The sequence below is a fragment of the Cotesia typhae genome, unplaced genomic scaffold, assembly GCF_013202065.1.
Source record: "Cotesia typhae breed Kobodo isofemale line unplaced genomic scaffold, CoteBio_Ctyphae contig_44, whole genome shotgun sequence".
Classification (NCBI taxonomy): Eukaryota; Metazoa; Arthropoda; class Insecta; order Hymenoptera; family Braconidae; genus Cotesia; species Cotesia typhae.
This window is the reverse complement of record NW_027423753.1, coordinates 2764161-2781030: the sequence shown is the minus strand read 5'-3', so window position 1 is coordinate 2781030 and position 16870 is coordinate 2764161. Positions and strand designations below refer to the sequence as shown.

The window sequence follows — 16870 nt, the reverse complement described above, 5'->3', positions numbered from 1 at the left end:
TTGTCAATTCATCAGAGACATTCATCAGAAAGTACTTGCTATAAATTTATCAAGAGTATTTCGGATATAAATAAGTTTTTGCTACAGCAACGTCGATGAAAAAAATTTTTTGTTTCGACAACATAAGACAAGTTGTGATAAATTATTATACTATCATAAAAATAACAAATCATTGTTTTAATAACAAAACATAGGTTGTAATAAATTATTTATGTGTTTTGCTGAAGCAACAGAATTTTCAAGCCGGGATAAAAAATAGAATTGTTAGTTTAACAATAAATATTTTTTTACAGCAATATTAACTTGTTAGATGGTGTAACAAGTTTTGTTTTTAAAGGAGCTAAATTATTTTGTTAAATTAACTAATTGTGAAGGAAACTCACACAGAACAAAAATTTCTTGGCTGGAGAACAAAATTCTTGGCTCAAAAAAATTTTTCTTGAAATTCTATTCTTGGTGTAAAATTTTTTCTTCGTTCAAATTATCAAAAATACTTGATACAATAAATTTGTAAATTTGATCAAAATTTTTAGATATTTTAGGGAAGCAGCGCTACCTACTTTAGTTAAGAAAAAAATTTTTTTACCTTGAGAAAATTTTTTTTTGAATATTTGAGACATTTTATATTATTTTAGCGTGTAATTATACATTTTGAATGAAAAAAATGATTCAATATTATTTGATCTGCCCATTTGACGTGTTAGCCAATAAAAACATTAATGAAAATTTACTTCTATCGAGATATTTAATTTTTTGGAGCAAGAGAGAAATTTTCTCAAGACAAGAAAATTTATTTCTATCGAGAATTAAATTTTTTGGAGCAAGAGGCTGAATTTTCTCAAAAGAAAAAGATCTTCTTGACTTAAATAAATTTTCTTGGATTAAAATACGTATTTATTAAATTTTGTTATTGTCATAAAATTATTTTATGAGTATACCTCGCAAGAAAAATATTCTCTTGGAAATTTTACTCTTGCTTCAAGGTATTTAATTTTTTTTAATCGAGTTAATTTTTTTGTGTTGATAATTTTTAATCGTAAAAAATAAGTCTAAAATTTATTTAAAAATTCAATTTATTCAAGTAGGATATTTTTTTTTTTTAAATAAGCTTGTTCTTGAACCAATAAAATGAAATTCTTAGAAAAAAACTAAATTAATGTTAATTTTGATTAAACTATAATTTTCTTAAATCAACAATATTTTTCTATCAAAAAGTATTTTTTTCCAGTGTAAGAAATTAAAAAATATAAAATTTTATTTGAACGACTATCGAATGTGAATGAATAAAAGAAAGTCTGTGTAATGTTGGGGGATATAAATTATGTGGTAAACGGGAAATAAAGGAGCGGTGAGGGAGGAGAGTGAAATTGGCGAGTCAAAGCGTTTGGGTTAACGATAGAGTTGTGGGTTTCAGTGAACGATAGGGACAGCAAATGAAACTCAGCAGGCGAAACCGAGCGTTGCAGTGTAAGGGCGAGTGAGAGTGACAGAGGGTGAGAGGGAGAGTTATAAGAGAATGAGTGGGACACATTGGAATAGTATGTAGGCACCCTCTAACCCCTTACCCCGACGTATTTCATGCACCTCGATCGAATCGAGCTCGACGTTGCTACTCGACGCGCCACCACGGCAACCGAATAATTCCTGTCGTAGGCAGAATTGGTAAACGTGGAATTTATTACGAGCAGTTTGTGCGCGATCACTACGAATTACGCGGCTTACCCAGCTCTTGACACACCCTTGATTGCACGCCGACTAAAATAAGAGAATTCGCTAAATTATTTCGTTTAATTACATTTTGTATTCGTTTATAATTGTTACTGCCATTAGTCGTTAGTCATTATAATTAGCTAAGCCCGCAAAGAGTTTTTCACTCGAGATAAAACATTAGAGTGCTTTACTACTTTTTTTTTTTTTTTTTTTTCATAAATATTTTTATTTTTAAATTATTGAATTTATTTTGTGCAAGAAATTTTTTTTTTTTAATTTACTCAATTCAGGAAAAAACTTTTGAATTAAGAAAAAAATTTTAACTAATTTATCTGTCGTAAATTAAACAGAAAAATGTTTAAACAATATTCTCTCAGTATCAATAAATGTATCTTTGGTTTGATCATTTGTCTAATTGGCTCTAGATAAAAGCAATTTTTTTTTTTTTTAATAATTTTCTTGGACCAAAATTTTATATTATATAAAAAATCATTTTTGAATATTAATTCTGTAATCGATAAAAGTTGATTTAATTTAACTGAAAATCATTTTTACTTGAGGGGAAAAATTGAGCTAAGAGATATTTTGTGATAAAATTAAAAATAGCTGATTGAATTAACAATTTCTTGGTTAGTAATTATTTAGGTCTTTTTCCTTTAAAATATAAATAAAAAATGTTACTTTAACTATGAATGGAAATAAAATTACAATTAGAAGTTATTTTACAATGATCTAATAATTCCGACCTATGTTAGTCCTTTTTTTAGTATTTTCAAAAGAAAATTTCTTAAACCAAAAAAATAATTTTGAAGAGTTTCATTTTTTCAAATCGCTGAAAAATTCTTGAGTAAAGTAAAATTTATTTAAACCAAAAAAAAATTTTTTTTCAGTTCAATAATTTTTGTATTTAAGTCAAGAGAGTGAAGCTTTTTAAAGTGATTTTTTTGGTTCAAAAATTTGAATTAATTTCATTTTTGTTTCAAAATTATTTTTGAGCAAGAAAAAATTTTTTTGGCTTAAGAAATTTTTATTTTTTCTAAAATTAATATTTTCTTGAGTAAAAAAAAAATTTAATTTCGAGCCAAGAATTTTTTCTTCCTGTGAATTAATATAAAAATAACAAGGATGAATAAATATGAGTACTTTCAATTATAGACAACAGCGATTTGGATAAACTAAGTTTGGACGGGCATTGGATGCTCCAGTATGCCGCTCACTATTGTCAAGGTAAATGGGCCACTGTAATTTGCTAGGTGGTATATTATGTTATATATGCGCATAGACACATCCAGAGAGATGGATTATTGAGAGTCCGGCATGTGTACTGGCACCTTCCACTATAACTATTATATGAGCGTGGGCATCGACCAAGCGCATGAAGAGATCTATGGATTTATGCAAATTCAGACAGTTAGAGTCCTGAGCAGCCTCCACAGTTTGAATAATGCGTTGATAAGATAGGATCCGGCTCTCATATGCCGTTACCTACCCTACCATCTACCATCTACCATTGATTTGTCATTGCCCTTCTCTGTGTGTATCTGTGCTCAATATCTGTACACAGACCTCCACTCTCAGCACGACAATCTACACTCACTTGAGTGTTCTTGAAAAGTTCCAAGGAAACCACCTGCTACCCATTGATATTCAAAATTCAACTATTTATTCTGCATATTAGTATTCAGTGATTTTTTTATCGCTATCATAGAAAACAATGCTCAAATTGATAAAATTGAAGTTATAAAACAAATTACAGTACAAGAAAAAAAATTGGCTCGAGAAAAATATTCTTGTCTGCAGAAAATTTTAATGAAGACAGCAAATATTTTTGTATTGAAGATTTCGATTCAAAAGTTTCAAATAATTAAATTAAGTTTAATTATTTTTCAATAAACTATTTTTTATTTTTCCATTTAAAATGTGTCTATTTTACATACAAACCTTGTGTTGACTGACAATCAAGTGAACGTTTTAATGACATTTAAGTTAGCTGTCACTTGACAATTTTTTAATTTTTTTTAACAAAAAAATTATTTTTAAAAAATTGCATTTTTAATTTATTAAAATTTCTAGAAATCCATTTTTTTTTAATAATTTTTTTTTCTATAATTTATTTGTTTAAGAAAATTAAAAAATTTTCAAGTGACAGCTAACTTGAATGTCATAACATTTTATTAAATATCAATTGTACTTTTCTTAAGATTGTTTTAAAAAATTAAGAATCATTAATTGAAAATATAATAAGTATTTTTTATAAAAAACAAAAAAAAGGAGCGGTATTAATTTTTTTATAAAAAATATTTTAAGTTACTGAATAGCCAGAACCTACTGGTGTCTTTTTCTCTTCTAGGAACGTTTTTAAATATAAAATATTTCAGACCAAAAAATTAAGTCTCTCAAAACAAGAGCTATATGTTATTTTAAAATTACAAGATTATATTTTTAGCTTCATACAATCTGAAAGCAACACCGCCTCAAGATGCCCATGAATAAAAATGTCTTGTGGCTTGATTAAAAAATAAATTGCGTTTCAATCAAAAATTATTTTCTTATTTAAAAATTTTTAATACTATTAATTTTTTAAAAAATTTATTGAATTAAGAAAAAGATCTTTTTTAGTCAAAGAAAAAATTTTTGAAGACCAAAAATTTCTTGGATAAAGTTTACTTTTTCTTCTAGAATTACAAAACTTTTTTAAATATCCCTTGTTTTCTATTTTTTTCCATCCCAAGAGAAAAATGATGAAAAAGCCGTAGAATAATAATTCAAATAAATGATAGAATCGTTAAGACCTCTGGCTTATATACGAAAATGGTCAAGTTAACTTTTTACGCTTCCACCTTAGCAGAATGAAAAGAGACTTTTAAAGTAAGGCCCAGGGGGGCGGTATTACCCGAGATAGGTACCTCGCACCAGTAACTACTTAAAACGTTGAGCCAAGGTAACGGTGAAGCATAAAATGAGTAAAGCGTGGATATACATAGGGGATGCGAGTGTAAAGTCGGGTACGCGGTGTACGTAACATCTCCAACTCTCCAATGTGTTGTTAAATCGGCCCTTTTCCGCCCCCGTTTTTTCTTTACGACCCTCTTAAGTCCATCTGATGTGTTGTGAGTACGATTCAAAGTTTTATTTCATCACTTGCCGTCATAAAAAACCGTGAACGAGACTGGCATCGGCAATTTTTATTTACCTCTACGCTCTTCTGGATCTCCTACTTTTTTCTCTATATGATTTCATCCGGTTTCTTCTACATCCCCCGGCGAGACCGGTCAGCCTCCGAGATTGAAAACCCGTAAAACTACCAATAATTCACGTTTAAACTTTAAATTGTCGATTAACGGGCTTTTACGATAATCAACACTTTATTTAACTCTGATGAATCTTTAGATTTTTATTTTGATACGTACTAAAGAAAAAAAAACGATCACTCTTGAGTTTAAATTTTAAAAGTTAACATTAAATATGTCAGTAGAATTTTTTAATTATTTTTGTAAAAAATAAATTAAAAATCCGTTTAGATAGAATTTCCTCAAGGTCAAATTTAAAAAATATTTTTCTTTAATGATTTATTAAAAAGAAAAATCGAAAAAAATGTTCATTTAATTGAATCCTTCCAGAGAAAAATTCACTCCAAAAAGAATTTTAGTATGTCATTTAAAAAATTACGCAAAGTAAATTCTTAATTTTTTTTTATGAAAAAAAAAATAGTTATTATTAGTTTAAAACTTACAAAATACCTATTCACGTTTAAAAATTTAATATAACTTCTTTCCTAAGTTTTGGAATAACTCCAAAATTTAAATGTTCAAAAAATTTTCTACTCTTCATTTTTTACTCACATTTGCATTTAAATTTGCAAGTATCCAAAAAAAAAAAGTTCCCCGAGCAGCGAGGCGGATGAAGGTAATACTAGATATAAATAACATTGATCAAAAAAGTGCAGACCTTGTTTCCCGCGAATATTAAATTTGATCACTTTGACTTGCCAGTATAAATTAACAGTTTTTCATAGTAATAGCTCTACGATTTGCACTCTAAAATTTCATCAGTCAAACACTCTTTTGTGCTCGAGCATGTAAAAAGCAATCTGTAATTGAAAAGCACTGTTACCGGGAATTAGTTAACGATACAAGAGTCGTACAAAATCAACCAAAATTGACATTCGCTGTTCCTCGTACCTTGTTTATAATAGAATTTGGATTGAGTCCTCTGAGTACACTGCTATTGATCCCGATCAATTTATTTATTTAGAAATTTATTTTTCATAATAAATTTGCCAACTAAATTATTTCGTTAGCATTACACTTTAATATATTTAATATCACTTAAATTACAATGAAAAAAATTTAGCTAAAAAATTCCACATGTAGAAATTTTAGAAAATTGTCTAAACAAAAATTTTTTTCAGTGTTTAATTTACCTAGAACTAACATCCCTTAAACTTAACTAAACCATTAAAAAAATTCACGACGTAAGAAAACGTACAATAAAATAAAGACAGTGTCTGGCGCAATAGCTAAAAGCAATAAGAAGGCAGAGAGAGTAAAAGAGAGAAAAAGAGAGAGAGAGAGAGACAAAGTCTTAACTCACTTGCTGAGGAAGTCGGAAGAGTACAGAGTATAGAGCTTTCAACTGCAAGGAAAGAGGAAATACAGGTCGAATAATTCGAGTGGATTGCGTCGTAAAGCGGAGCTCCAGTCAGCTCCAATTAACGGTTTGGTAGCTTTTGTGGTGGTTTGTTACCCGTGTGTCACTTGATTGAACTCGGTTTCTTCAGAGCGAAAGTTCGAGTGGTACTCTGTACTCAATACTCGATACTCTTTACTCCGTACTCTCTACTCAGTACCGTCTATCTGTACTCACTTGTGTTCACCTCATTTTAGAGTTCTCTTTCCTCTCGCTGAGCCGTTTCTCGAAAACCAATACTTTTTACTCGTTGAGAAATGTCCTCGTAAAATGTTTACCAAATCTACGGGATTCGAGATTTGATTCGTTAATAACTTGCTTATTGCTTATTGCATTTTTTGAATAAATTTTTTTATTCTTGTCTATTCTTCATTCTTTATTCTTGTATTGATATACAGAAAAAAAAATAACTTGAATCAAGTAAATAATTGTAAAGAACTTTATCTTCTTGATTTAAAAAGAAAAATTCTTAAACCAAGAAATTCTTCTTGGTTCAAGTAAATTTGACTTGATTCAAAAATTTTTTCGTCTTGATTCAAGACAACGAAACTCTTCCAAATTTTTTTTTTGGTTTAAGAATTTTTCTCTTGAATCAAGTTAATTTTTTTTTCTGCTGATTATAAAAAATTTACGAGTTACAGTGTTTTCTCGTAATAATTTTTAATTTTTGTGTAAGGCCTTAAAAATGTATCTCCGAGAGCATAAAAAAAATTTCCTCTTTATTTTTATTTTTTTTTTAATTTCCAATGCAAAAAAGATCCATTTTTTTTTCATTTTCTTATGCGCACATTTGATAAATGTTATTGGCATAATTAATTAAAATAGTAAAATTTTGATGATACCCTATCATTAAGTGGCAATCATAAAAAAAATTGTCATGATAAATATTTGAATTTTTTTACATTATATTAATTTAAAATAATTGTTTAAAAAAAAAAAAAAAAAGTGTCAAGTATTTAACGTTAAAATTTTCTACACATACTTTTCTTGACGCAAAGACGGAAAATTTTTTTACCGTATATTTTAAGTGAAAAAATGCATTCTAAGTTTTTTTTTTTTTTTCTTTTTAGACGACTCTTAATTAACGCAGATAATTAAAGAGTTCTTTATTATCGGAAAGTTTTTTCTTCTATCTTTCTTTTTTAACTATTTTACGACTCATAATACGAAGCTCTGCAAAAACTTTTTTTGCCTACTTTTTGTAACTATTTTTATTGTTATACTCTTGAAAATTGACTAGTGGTGCATGTCAATACACGGAATATATAGCATCATTGTAAACTGTACTGTGAGCGTAAGTTTGTAATCGAGGTCTCAAACACCGAGAGCTTTGGACGCCAAAGAGGGTGAGTTCGACATAACACCCGAAAGCGTCGCAGGCTATTCGTAATATATGTAATTGCGCTGGTCAGCAATTGGATAAGCGCCTTACGATAATGCGCTTACGGCACTCGGTAGCCCTTGACTGTCCTGGGCACTGGGCGTCTACACACTTGCATACACCTAGCTGGAAATTTCTGACGGTTTAATGCCGTTAGTACAAACCACTGGGTGAACAGGTGGCTGACCATGCTGGGCTCAAACCACTGAAATTCAACCTCACTTACATATTCATCTCTCCGATAAGATACCTCTTTCAATTAACGTTTTTATAAATATTTTATATTTCACCGTACAAAGGTGATTTTTTAAAATAATTTATTTTGTACCGCAGAGCCAGGATTTAATAATTAAGTGCAACTTCTTTATTATTTATTAATTTTTTATTACTGAGAAAATATCACCAGATCATTTTACGATAAAAATGTACTCCTTAAAAATTTTTTTCTTGGTCTCTTAATTATATAAATTAAATCTTGATAATATATAGATTAGTTAAAATAATTTGGAATTATTAATAGAATAAAAAGTGGATTTTCTTAACCCTGCCAGATAGTATCCAGCTGGGTCGGTACGACACATCAACATCAAGGTAAATTTTGGGATGGAAAAGGGAGAGATTCTTGATCTTAATTACCTGCCTATCGGCGTGCTCCGGCATCAGACTTACCCCAGCCCAGCTTCCAAACACATCGAACACATCGGTGTCGTATACTCTCGTTTAACTATCAAGAACAACCTCGTTAAGATGACAAAGCTCATACCTATGTAGTTTCTATCCTCTTGAAAGCTTACTCAAAGTTAAACCAACTATAACTATCATTATTATTATTATCATCAATATTATTATTATTATTATTATTATTATTATTATTATTATTATTATTATTATTATTATTATTATTATTATTATTATTATTATTATTATTATTATTATTATTATTATTATTATTATTATTATTATTATTATTTTATAATATAATCCGTAAATTACGCTCCAAGATTCATGATCAATGTCATTTTTATATAATATCATAATTGTTGTAAATACAAAATAAAAAAAATTAAAATTAGCTTATTTACACATCACAATACGTAATGTACAATCATAAATTGCGTCACAGTTGCCATAAGGGCGTATGAAGAATTTTTTATGGGAAGTCGACGTAATTATAATCATTGAGTATGATTTTGACAAAAAAATTTTTTTCAAGATTTGAATTTTTTTTTTTTAATTGACGTAATTAAGATTAAAAATTGATACTATCACAAAGGTCAAATATTGATAGAAACTTTTTTTTTTTAAATAGATGGAGACCCATTTTTACATAATTACCAAAAAAAAATTAAACTTATAAAACATAATTACATCGATTTCCGAAATAAAAATTTTTATACGGCTTTATGACATCTGCAAAGCAAAGTCACAATCATTAATTAATAATCATCAATTGATAAGCTCAGTATTCTCGGTTGTTATGCGACACTATCACTCGTAAAATTCCGGCAAAGATGAGAAGTCCAAAGACGATTCCCCAAAAAATTCCATGCCGTCCTGAAGTAAAAAAATTGTCCGCTTTAGTTGTCATAAAAGTATTTAATTATAAGTACTGTTATGAAGAAAATTTACTTGTACAGCTGACGGATCTGGATTGCGGGACTATTTCGGTGATAATATGGATGCGTTGAGCAGCGGGGGTGTTCGTGGGTAACTGATTATTTTCATACTGATAGAGTGGCACCGAAGGTGGGTGAGAATAATTTGGCAGCTCAGATGTTGTATACGGAGGTATTGGATTTGTGTACGCTGGATATGTAGTTGGATAGTGCTCGTGAGAGTGGTTTACTTGCGTTCTTGTTGCTTCTGCGTAAGTAGGAAGTCGTGGGTCGTGATTAGGTTGCATTTCTAGAAAAAATCTTTAAAGTTTTTAGATTAAGTCTTATCTGAATGAGAAATTATTTATTAAATCAAAATTTTATGTTTTTGTTTGCCACCGCAATAATGATTTATTTTACACAATAAAAAATTTTGCGTCATTGCGTCAAAAAAATATATGTTAAAAATTTTTATATTAAATATTTAACACTTTTTTTGTGTTAATTTAACATTTATTGTGTTAAAAATATATAAGAAATAAATTAATGGAAGTGATAAAAAATATATATAGCAAACTCTATAAAAATTATAGATTTAATTTTTGAAATTTTTTTATACATGTATTTTTTGCATCGAAAGAAATTTTTTTTAGACTTACTGCTAATTTTAAGAGAAAAATTACCGGACTGATTATACTCTTGAGACTCTATGGCGCTGTTTTACCATTTGTTAGTCTCAATAATACTTCTTAAAGCACATAGAAAAATTTACCGGATTTCCGAAAAATTAAAAAAAAATTTAATGCAGCTTTTAATTGAATTTTTTTCAGAATTAATTATAATAATTCATAATTCTGATAATAACATTATTTTAATTTATTTTAACTTACGAGTTCAATTTTTTTTTTGGTAATTTCCGTAAAAAACTTTTTTTTTGCTGTAATTTTCAATATTTAATTTGTAAAAAATAATCACAAATTTAATCAATTTTTTACGTTTATTTTTTTTTACTATTTTAGTCAAAATTAATCGTACATTTCTATAATTTTTATATTAATTTTATGAATAATTATTAATAATTATAATTAGATCAGAAATTAGGAACTGTCTCGAATTTTCGTAATTTTCACGGTAATTTAAAAAAAAAATTTCTTTCTGTGTATGAATTACTAAAAGAACAACTTTTCACATACAAAATGTAAGCGCTGATCAGGTTATGCATGAGAATAAAAGAATCTGACAAGATTTAATTTTTTCTAACTATACAACAGTAACTATTGTCCACTATTTTCATTTTCCGACATTAAAAAATATATTAAATATCCCATATCTCGATAAATTAATAACATTCGTATTTTTGCGACTTATTTATTACCAAAATGATTTATTAGGTTTATTAACGATAACTTATCGCTCGTAAATCTCCACTTAACTCCACATATAACATATTTAAAATTTTCCACAAATTAATAATTCAAATATTTTACTTACACGTTGAATAGAAATACCCTTGTAAAATAAATCTTCAATCACTTATTTCTTCTCGAATAAAATGTCTACAATAAATAAATATCTCAAAAGTATTTAATTTTTCACTGTAGAGTGCAATAACGCATTACATACACCGTCGAGTTAATAACACAACTAACTTCATACCGAGAATGAGTCAATCGTTATTACAGTAATCAGTAAAAACGTCATTTATATTTTATTTATGATTATTTCTGTTATAAATTTATTATCTTTTTATTGTAGTTAACATTAAATCATTTCCTCTTTTACTTAAAATTTTTTACAATTAATAAAAGTCTATTATCATTTGATAAAATTAATTGATAATTACTTGAAGGTTTTTTATTTTAAGTTTTTATCTGCGTGTGTAAAATTTTAAATATTTATTTATAAAAGTGAGTAAAAAACGGTCTTTGAAACAGAAAAAAAAATAATAAATTATTTAATGCTAATTGTTGGTTACATGATATTTTATTTCGACGAATATTATCTTGAGTGTTGATACTGAGAACAAAAAAAGCAACGTTGTATATTTATATACATATATATGAGTAGTGAATGAGAATCCAAGGCCCCGCATGCGCATTCGCACTAAAGAATTTGATGTATGATAGCATGATTAATTTAAGTTTGATGCGGAAAAAATGTAGCTGATGTTTTTTATTTTTAAATATTTATAATTAACCGGTGATTAGTTCTCGACCAGCTGCTTTTTAATAACCATTTTGTAATCAACCTGTCGATGAATAAAATAAAAACTAATCTCAGATAATCTTCGTAGGAAATTAAAAAAATTTTTTTTAATTTTATTTTATTATTAAATTAATAAAACTTAACTTTCTAGTTACGAGATAATTTAACGCTCATGCGCCATCTGTATGTATACGAACGTATTAAATTTTCTAATAAGTGTTTGTGGACAAATTTACGCAGAAAAAAAATATTTACGTTATTCAAGGAAAATATTTTTGGATTTTCTAGTTTTAAAAATTTTTAAATGTTTTTGTATGTGTGATTTTTAACACTAAAGTATAAAACATTTGCTAGAGCCATAAAAAAATAGAAGTACCCTATTGCTGTGATTAAAGCCCGGTGATTGCGTTTGAATTAGTAACTTTGAAACTTAAATTTATTCTAATAAAATAAGAGAATCTGAGGCGAAAATTTAATTAAATGTTTTCTCTTACTGTTACTCTTAAATGTTTCTTGCGTTGCGTTGAATAAATTTAAATTTAACACAGCTATAGTCAATAATTTTGTAGAAAACCGCAGCAAGTTTTGATTGCGACAAATTCGGGGTCTATTATATTTTATTATTTATTTACAGCAGATATTCAGCAAGAGCGCTAGCAAAATAGTGAACTAAATAAAAAGTTTAATGAGATTATATACAAGACTTTGGTTTACTAGGTGCTGCATAGTCAGTTATAATTACTGGCGCCTGAGTTTAATGCTTGATAATTATTCCCGGCGAGCGTTTATTTTACTCTAAAACTAAAAGCTTCCTTTTTCACTTATCTTGGAACCCTTGAACCTTTTTTATTAAACATTTCCTTTATTTCACTTCATTTTATAGACTTGGCTTCTCACTGAGGATAAAGCTCGCTGTCTTTTACTTCTCATTGAATTTCTTTAAAAAAAAAAAAAAAAAACCCGGATTGATTTTGATTTTTTAAAAATATTATTCTGGTATTTTTAATAAAATTTTTATTTTTTTTAGATCAAAAATATTTCTTTTGCGACAATTTTTTTTTTCAACGTACCCACTGGAGTGAACTTTGAAAAAAAATTTATTATGGAAGAGAAAATAATATTTTATATTATATATTGTTGTTAGTATTGCGCCTGCAGTACGAAAGATTGTAAAGACGATTTATATAAACGGTAAATTGTGTAGGTAAATAAGTGACTTGTGAAATGTGATAAAATGAGGTGGAAAGAAAGGATAAAAAGTGAATTTTCGCACCGGAAAAATTCAACCAACTTCTATAAGAATAAAAAAAAAAAATAAATAAAAAACGTATAATCTATATTTACTTTTCTTTTCAGTGTTGACTGAAGTAAAATCTTTGAACTTAATAATATACCGAGGGAAAAGTAAATACCGGTACGCTGTTACCAATGTTTCTGGTTTCTAGTGAGTCGTTAAATGTTTTTTCATCTAGGATGCAATCAAGCTTCTGATTAAACTTCTCGAGAAGAAAAGATGCTGGGGAAAAAAAAATTACTCAAGATATAACTTGACAAAAAGTAAACATTTTTAAAATCTTAAAAAGTCTCAATTTTCAATCAAACACAGAAAAAAAAATATTTTGATTCAAGTAAACATTTTTCTTCAGAATTTCAGTCTTGTTTCTAAATACTTACATCTCTTTATTAAGAAAAAAAAAATATTAAATTTGAATAAATAAATTGTAACTCTTGAATGGATATTGAAAAAATTCCCATTAAAGAATTTTATTTAACAAAGTAAATAGTAACATTAAAAATAATTTTTCCTGAACGTCTGTTTGTCTGTGTTTATAGATCCGTTTATGTGGCAGGAAAATTGGTCCAAAAAATTATCGTACCGGAATAATAATTTTTTTTATCACCTAAAGTAGCACTCTGTGGACTTTCTCAATTAATATGAGCGTTCAATTCACTGTCGTTTAATTATTATTTATAAAAACTACATTTTTTCAATCAGGTTATTTTAGTGGGGCAAGACGGTCCACCTAAGCCAGTTTTTATTTTTTGTGGCTTTCTATTATCAAGTGTATTTACTCTCGTCCAACTTTGACTCAATTCACCGGAATTTTTTGAAAGTTCCAAAAAAAATTTTTTTTTAGGGCAAGATGGCCCACCTCCAAAATATGATAAAAAATTATTAGAAAAATAAATTCTTGGTCAATTTTTGAGGTGGGCCTTCTTGCCCCAGGTGGGCCGTCTTGCCCCACCTTCCCCTACTCACATTTAATCCTGATTAAAAATTAAATACATTTTTTTATTTGTGTAATTTTTATGAAAAAAAATTTTTATTAATATTTCAGACATCGAGCGAGGGACAAGAAGTCTGGTGTGGGTAGACTCTAAACAACAGTGACGAAAGATTTCGGACCGTAATCCTGGGTGAGTAATTAACTACGGCAGGACGTTGACAAACATTTCGTCTTAAACGAGAAAATGAAGTCTCTTCTCTCATTCCTCTGAGAAGTACCTACGACTTTAACAAAACTACTACTAAAACTCGCTCTCCTGAATCTTCTGCTCACCGGAGAGTCATTTTACCCTTATTGCGCTTAAAACTCGTATCCAAGATGTTAATTATATATTTTTAATCACCCTTTTCCTCACTCTCGGCTTTGAGAAAGTCATACCTTTCTTCTTCCTTATCATCATGATCGTCATTATCATCATCATCATCATCATAGGAATTTTTTCACTAAAACTTAAACTGAGTTTCTGTTAAGAAACGAGGAGAAAAAACTGACTGTCCACTCCCACGACAAACTTTCCCCCATCCGTTTTACATTTCCGCGTTCTGCGACTAACGCATTTAACAAATAATTAAAAACTTCTGAGGAAGACGAGGACCTGGTTATTCTATCCTCACAATTGCCGACAATCCTTATTACCATCTGTCAGTAATTTTTTCATCTTTTATCGTTATTTTCTTCTTCATCCTTCATTGCTTTTTATTTACAACAATGTCAATGAGTTTCACATCAAAATTTTTATTCATATATGCCTTGATGACCTTAAAAATACGAATTAAAATAAAAAAAATAAGAATAAAAATTCTTAAAACCAGAAAAATGGATATCGAAAAAATTTTTTAAATTTTCGCTGAAAAAATTATAAATTATGAATTTTAATTAGATTTTTAAAACTGTTATCAAATCTCGATTTTTTTTACGTCCCAAGATTATTTTAGAAAATTTTCTTAAATATATTTTTACAAATAATATTGGACTAATTGCATAAAATTATATCAGAATAATAATTGTATAAAATTTTCGTATAATTAGGAAGATTAATATTTTAAAAAATTATTAATATTTTTTTTTTTTACATTGTGTTTGTAAATTATTATTAATAGAGCTGTAATTAGATTAGGAATTGCAGAATCTCCCACGATTACTGCAATTAGCACTGTAATTTCTATAAAAATTTTTTTTTAAGGTAGTATCATTTAGAATTTTATTAAAAAAGCGGCTGAATACTCAATACTATTATTTTCTTTTTCCGTAAACAGAATTTGAATTTCACGAAAGAGTTTCGTTATTTAAATCCACATATTACCTCTATGAACTTTCGAATTGAGCATATTTTCCCACGACATTCCTTCGTATTATTATTACCGAAATAAAATCTCTCCTCAATACAACGAAAGTCAGGGTACGCAACATTTTATGGGCATAAATCTTTTGTTCGCAAGAAGAGGCATCTCGTTGTTCACAATAACGTCGTTGAACAATAGAAAAAAGCTCATGTATAAATACTCATTCACATGACAATGACTTAAAGACGGGAAGGCTCCCTCTAGAAGCTTATGGCGTGTTTCGTCTCCTCTTGAGGCCAATGTTTATATACAATAAATTATATATATTGTACATAGAAGCTATACGATGAAAAACAGTATAAACATCAAGGATCCCAGGATCTATAATATGCAATATACTGTCGGGTATAAACGGATGACATATTACTATCCGAGCATTGACATTGCAACCGAGGACCGAAAGCTCTTAGATATCAAACACCGATATATTTCGATTGTTGCTCCGACGAATACGTTTTACACGCGAAATATTGCTGCCTCAGGCAACTTTCGCCTTTGCAGGCTCCAGTTTCTTTAAGATGAATTTTTTAGGCCAGTAACTTGAATCAAACGATGAAAAGAATATTGGAAAAAATTTTGGCTCGATAATTTTTGAATTTTTTAATCTTTTCAATATAATAAAAATATTAAGTACTTTTAAAATAATTAAAAATAAAATTGTGATGCTATTATAGGATTTATTAATTGTAATTGGATGAAAGCTGAAGACAAATTGAGATTTTTTATTAAAATAATAATAATTTTGTTGAAGATGAAAGAAAAACTAACAATTAAGGGTTGCATACATGTCTAACTTTAATTTTTGGACAAATAAATTTTTTGAAAAATCATAAGAGATCTTTTCAATAAAAAATTTAAGTAAAGCACTTCCACACGCTCACGCGTGAGGCATGCAATAGTTTTTTTGACTTAACTTTTGAATTTTTCGTTTAAATAGCTCAAAAATCAAACAATTAAAAAATTTTTAACAATTGTAAAAAATTAACGAAAAAATTGGATAATTTATTGAATGGCCTGCAGGTAAAATTTTTTTTTTTAATTTAATTATTAAATAAATATAATAAATTAATCGTCAGATTTTTCTATCAGTGTAATTTAAAATTTTAAATTTAAAATTTTATTGCAAGAGCAATGTAAATAAAAAAAAAAAAAAATAGAAAAAGATTCTGGATAAAAACAAACATAAAAATAAATAAAGAAAATACAACTAAAAGTATTTGAGAAAAGTGGCGATGTCTTTGAGTAGATGAAGCTGGAAGTAGACGTTTTCTATTTCAACATAATGGCTGGTCGAAATAGTTTCTCGAATCCGAGTAAAGGACCAAAGTGGAAAGGAGTAAAGAGGAGCAAAGAGAGCGGCGAAATAAAATGAAGGTACAAGTCAGAGAGTGCCTAGCAGCATGTACGTAACATGTACACTACACGGGAATGAAAGACCAAAGTGAGCCCGATGAGGACCGAGGAGAAAGTTTAAGAGAGAGAGAGCGAGATTACGGGGGTGAGTACCGGTAATCGTGAGGGAAACCATTAAGGGCTGTTTCTGAAGCTTATCGAGGTCTACCAGCGGGTGGCGGAGTGCCCAAGTTCCATCCAATTGTCGCGATAACGTCGGGGTGCTCCGCCGCCTACGCTACAGTCAAGACGCATCGAGTTCACCCG

General features: G+C 28.5%; 1 protein-coding gene across 2 annotated transcripts; it reads right to left on the bottom strand.

The window, feature by feature from the left end:
* Positions 1-8782: 8782 nt before the first annotated feature.
* LOC141528569 (uncharacterized) lies at positions 8783-11151 on the bottom strand. 2 transcript variants are annotated; one of them, XM_074244688.1, is made up of 3 exons: positions 10867-11151; positions 9410-9696; positions 8783-9334 (listed from the first exon to the last, which is right to left on the bottom strand). In XM_074244688.1, exons 2-3 carry the CDS (start codon positions 9681-9683, stop codon positions 9240-9242), a joined length of 369 nt encoding a protein of 122 aa, XP_074100789.1. In that variant the 5' UTR covers positions 9684-9696; positions 10867-11151; the 3' UTR covers positions 8783-9239. The 2 variants fall into 2 exon arrangements, with proteins under 2 accessions (XP_074100789.1, XP_074100788.1); XM_074244687.1 differs by having other exon boundaries at positions 9410-9685; positions 10867-11141.
* Positions 11152-16870: the final 5719 nt, after the last annotated feature.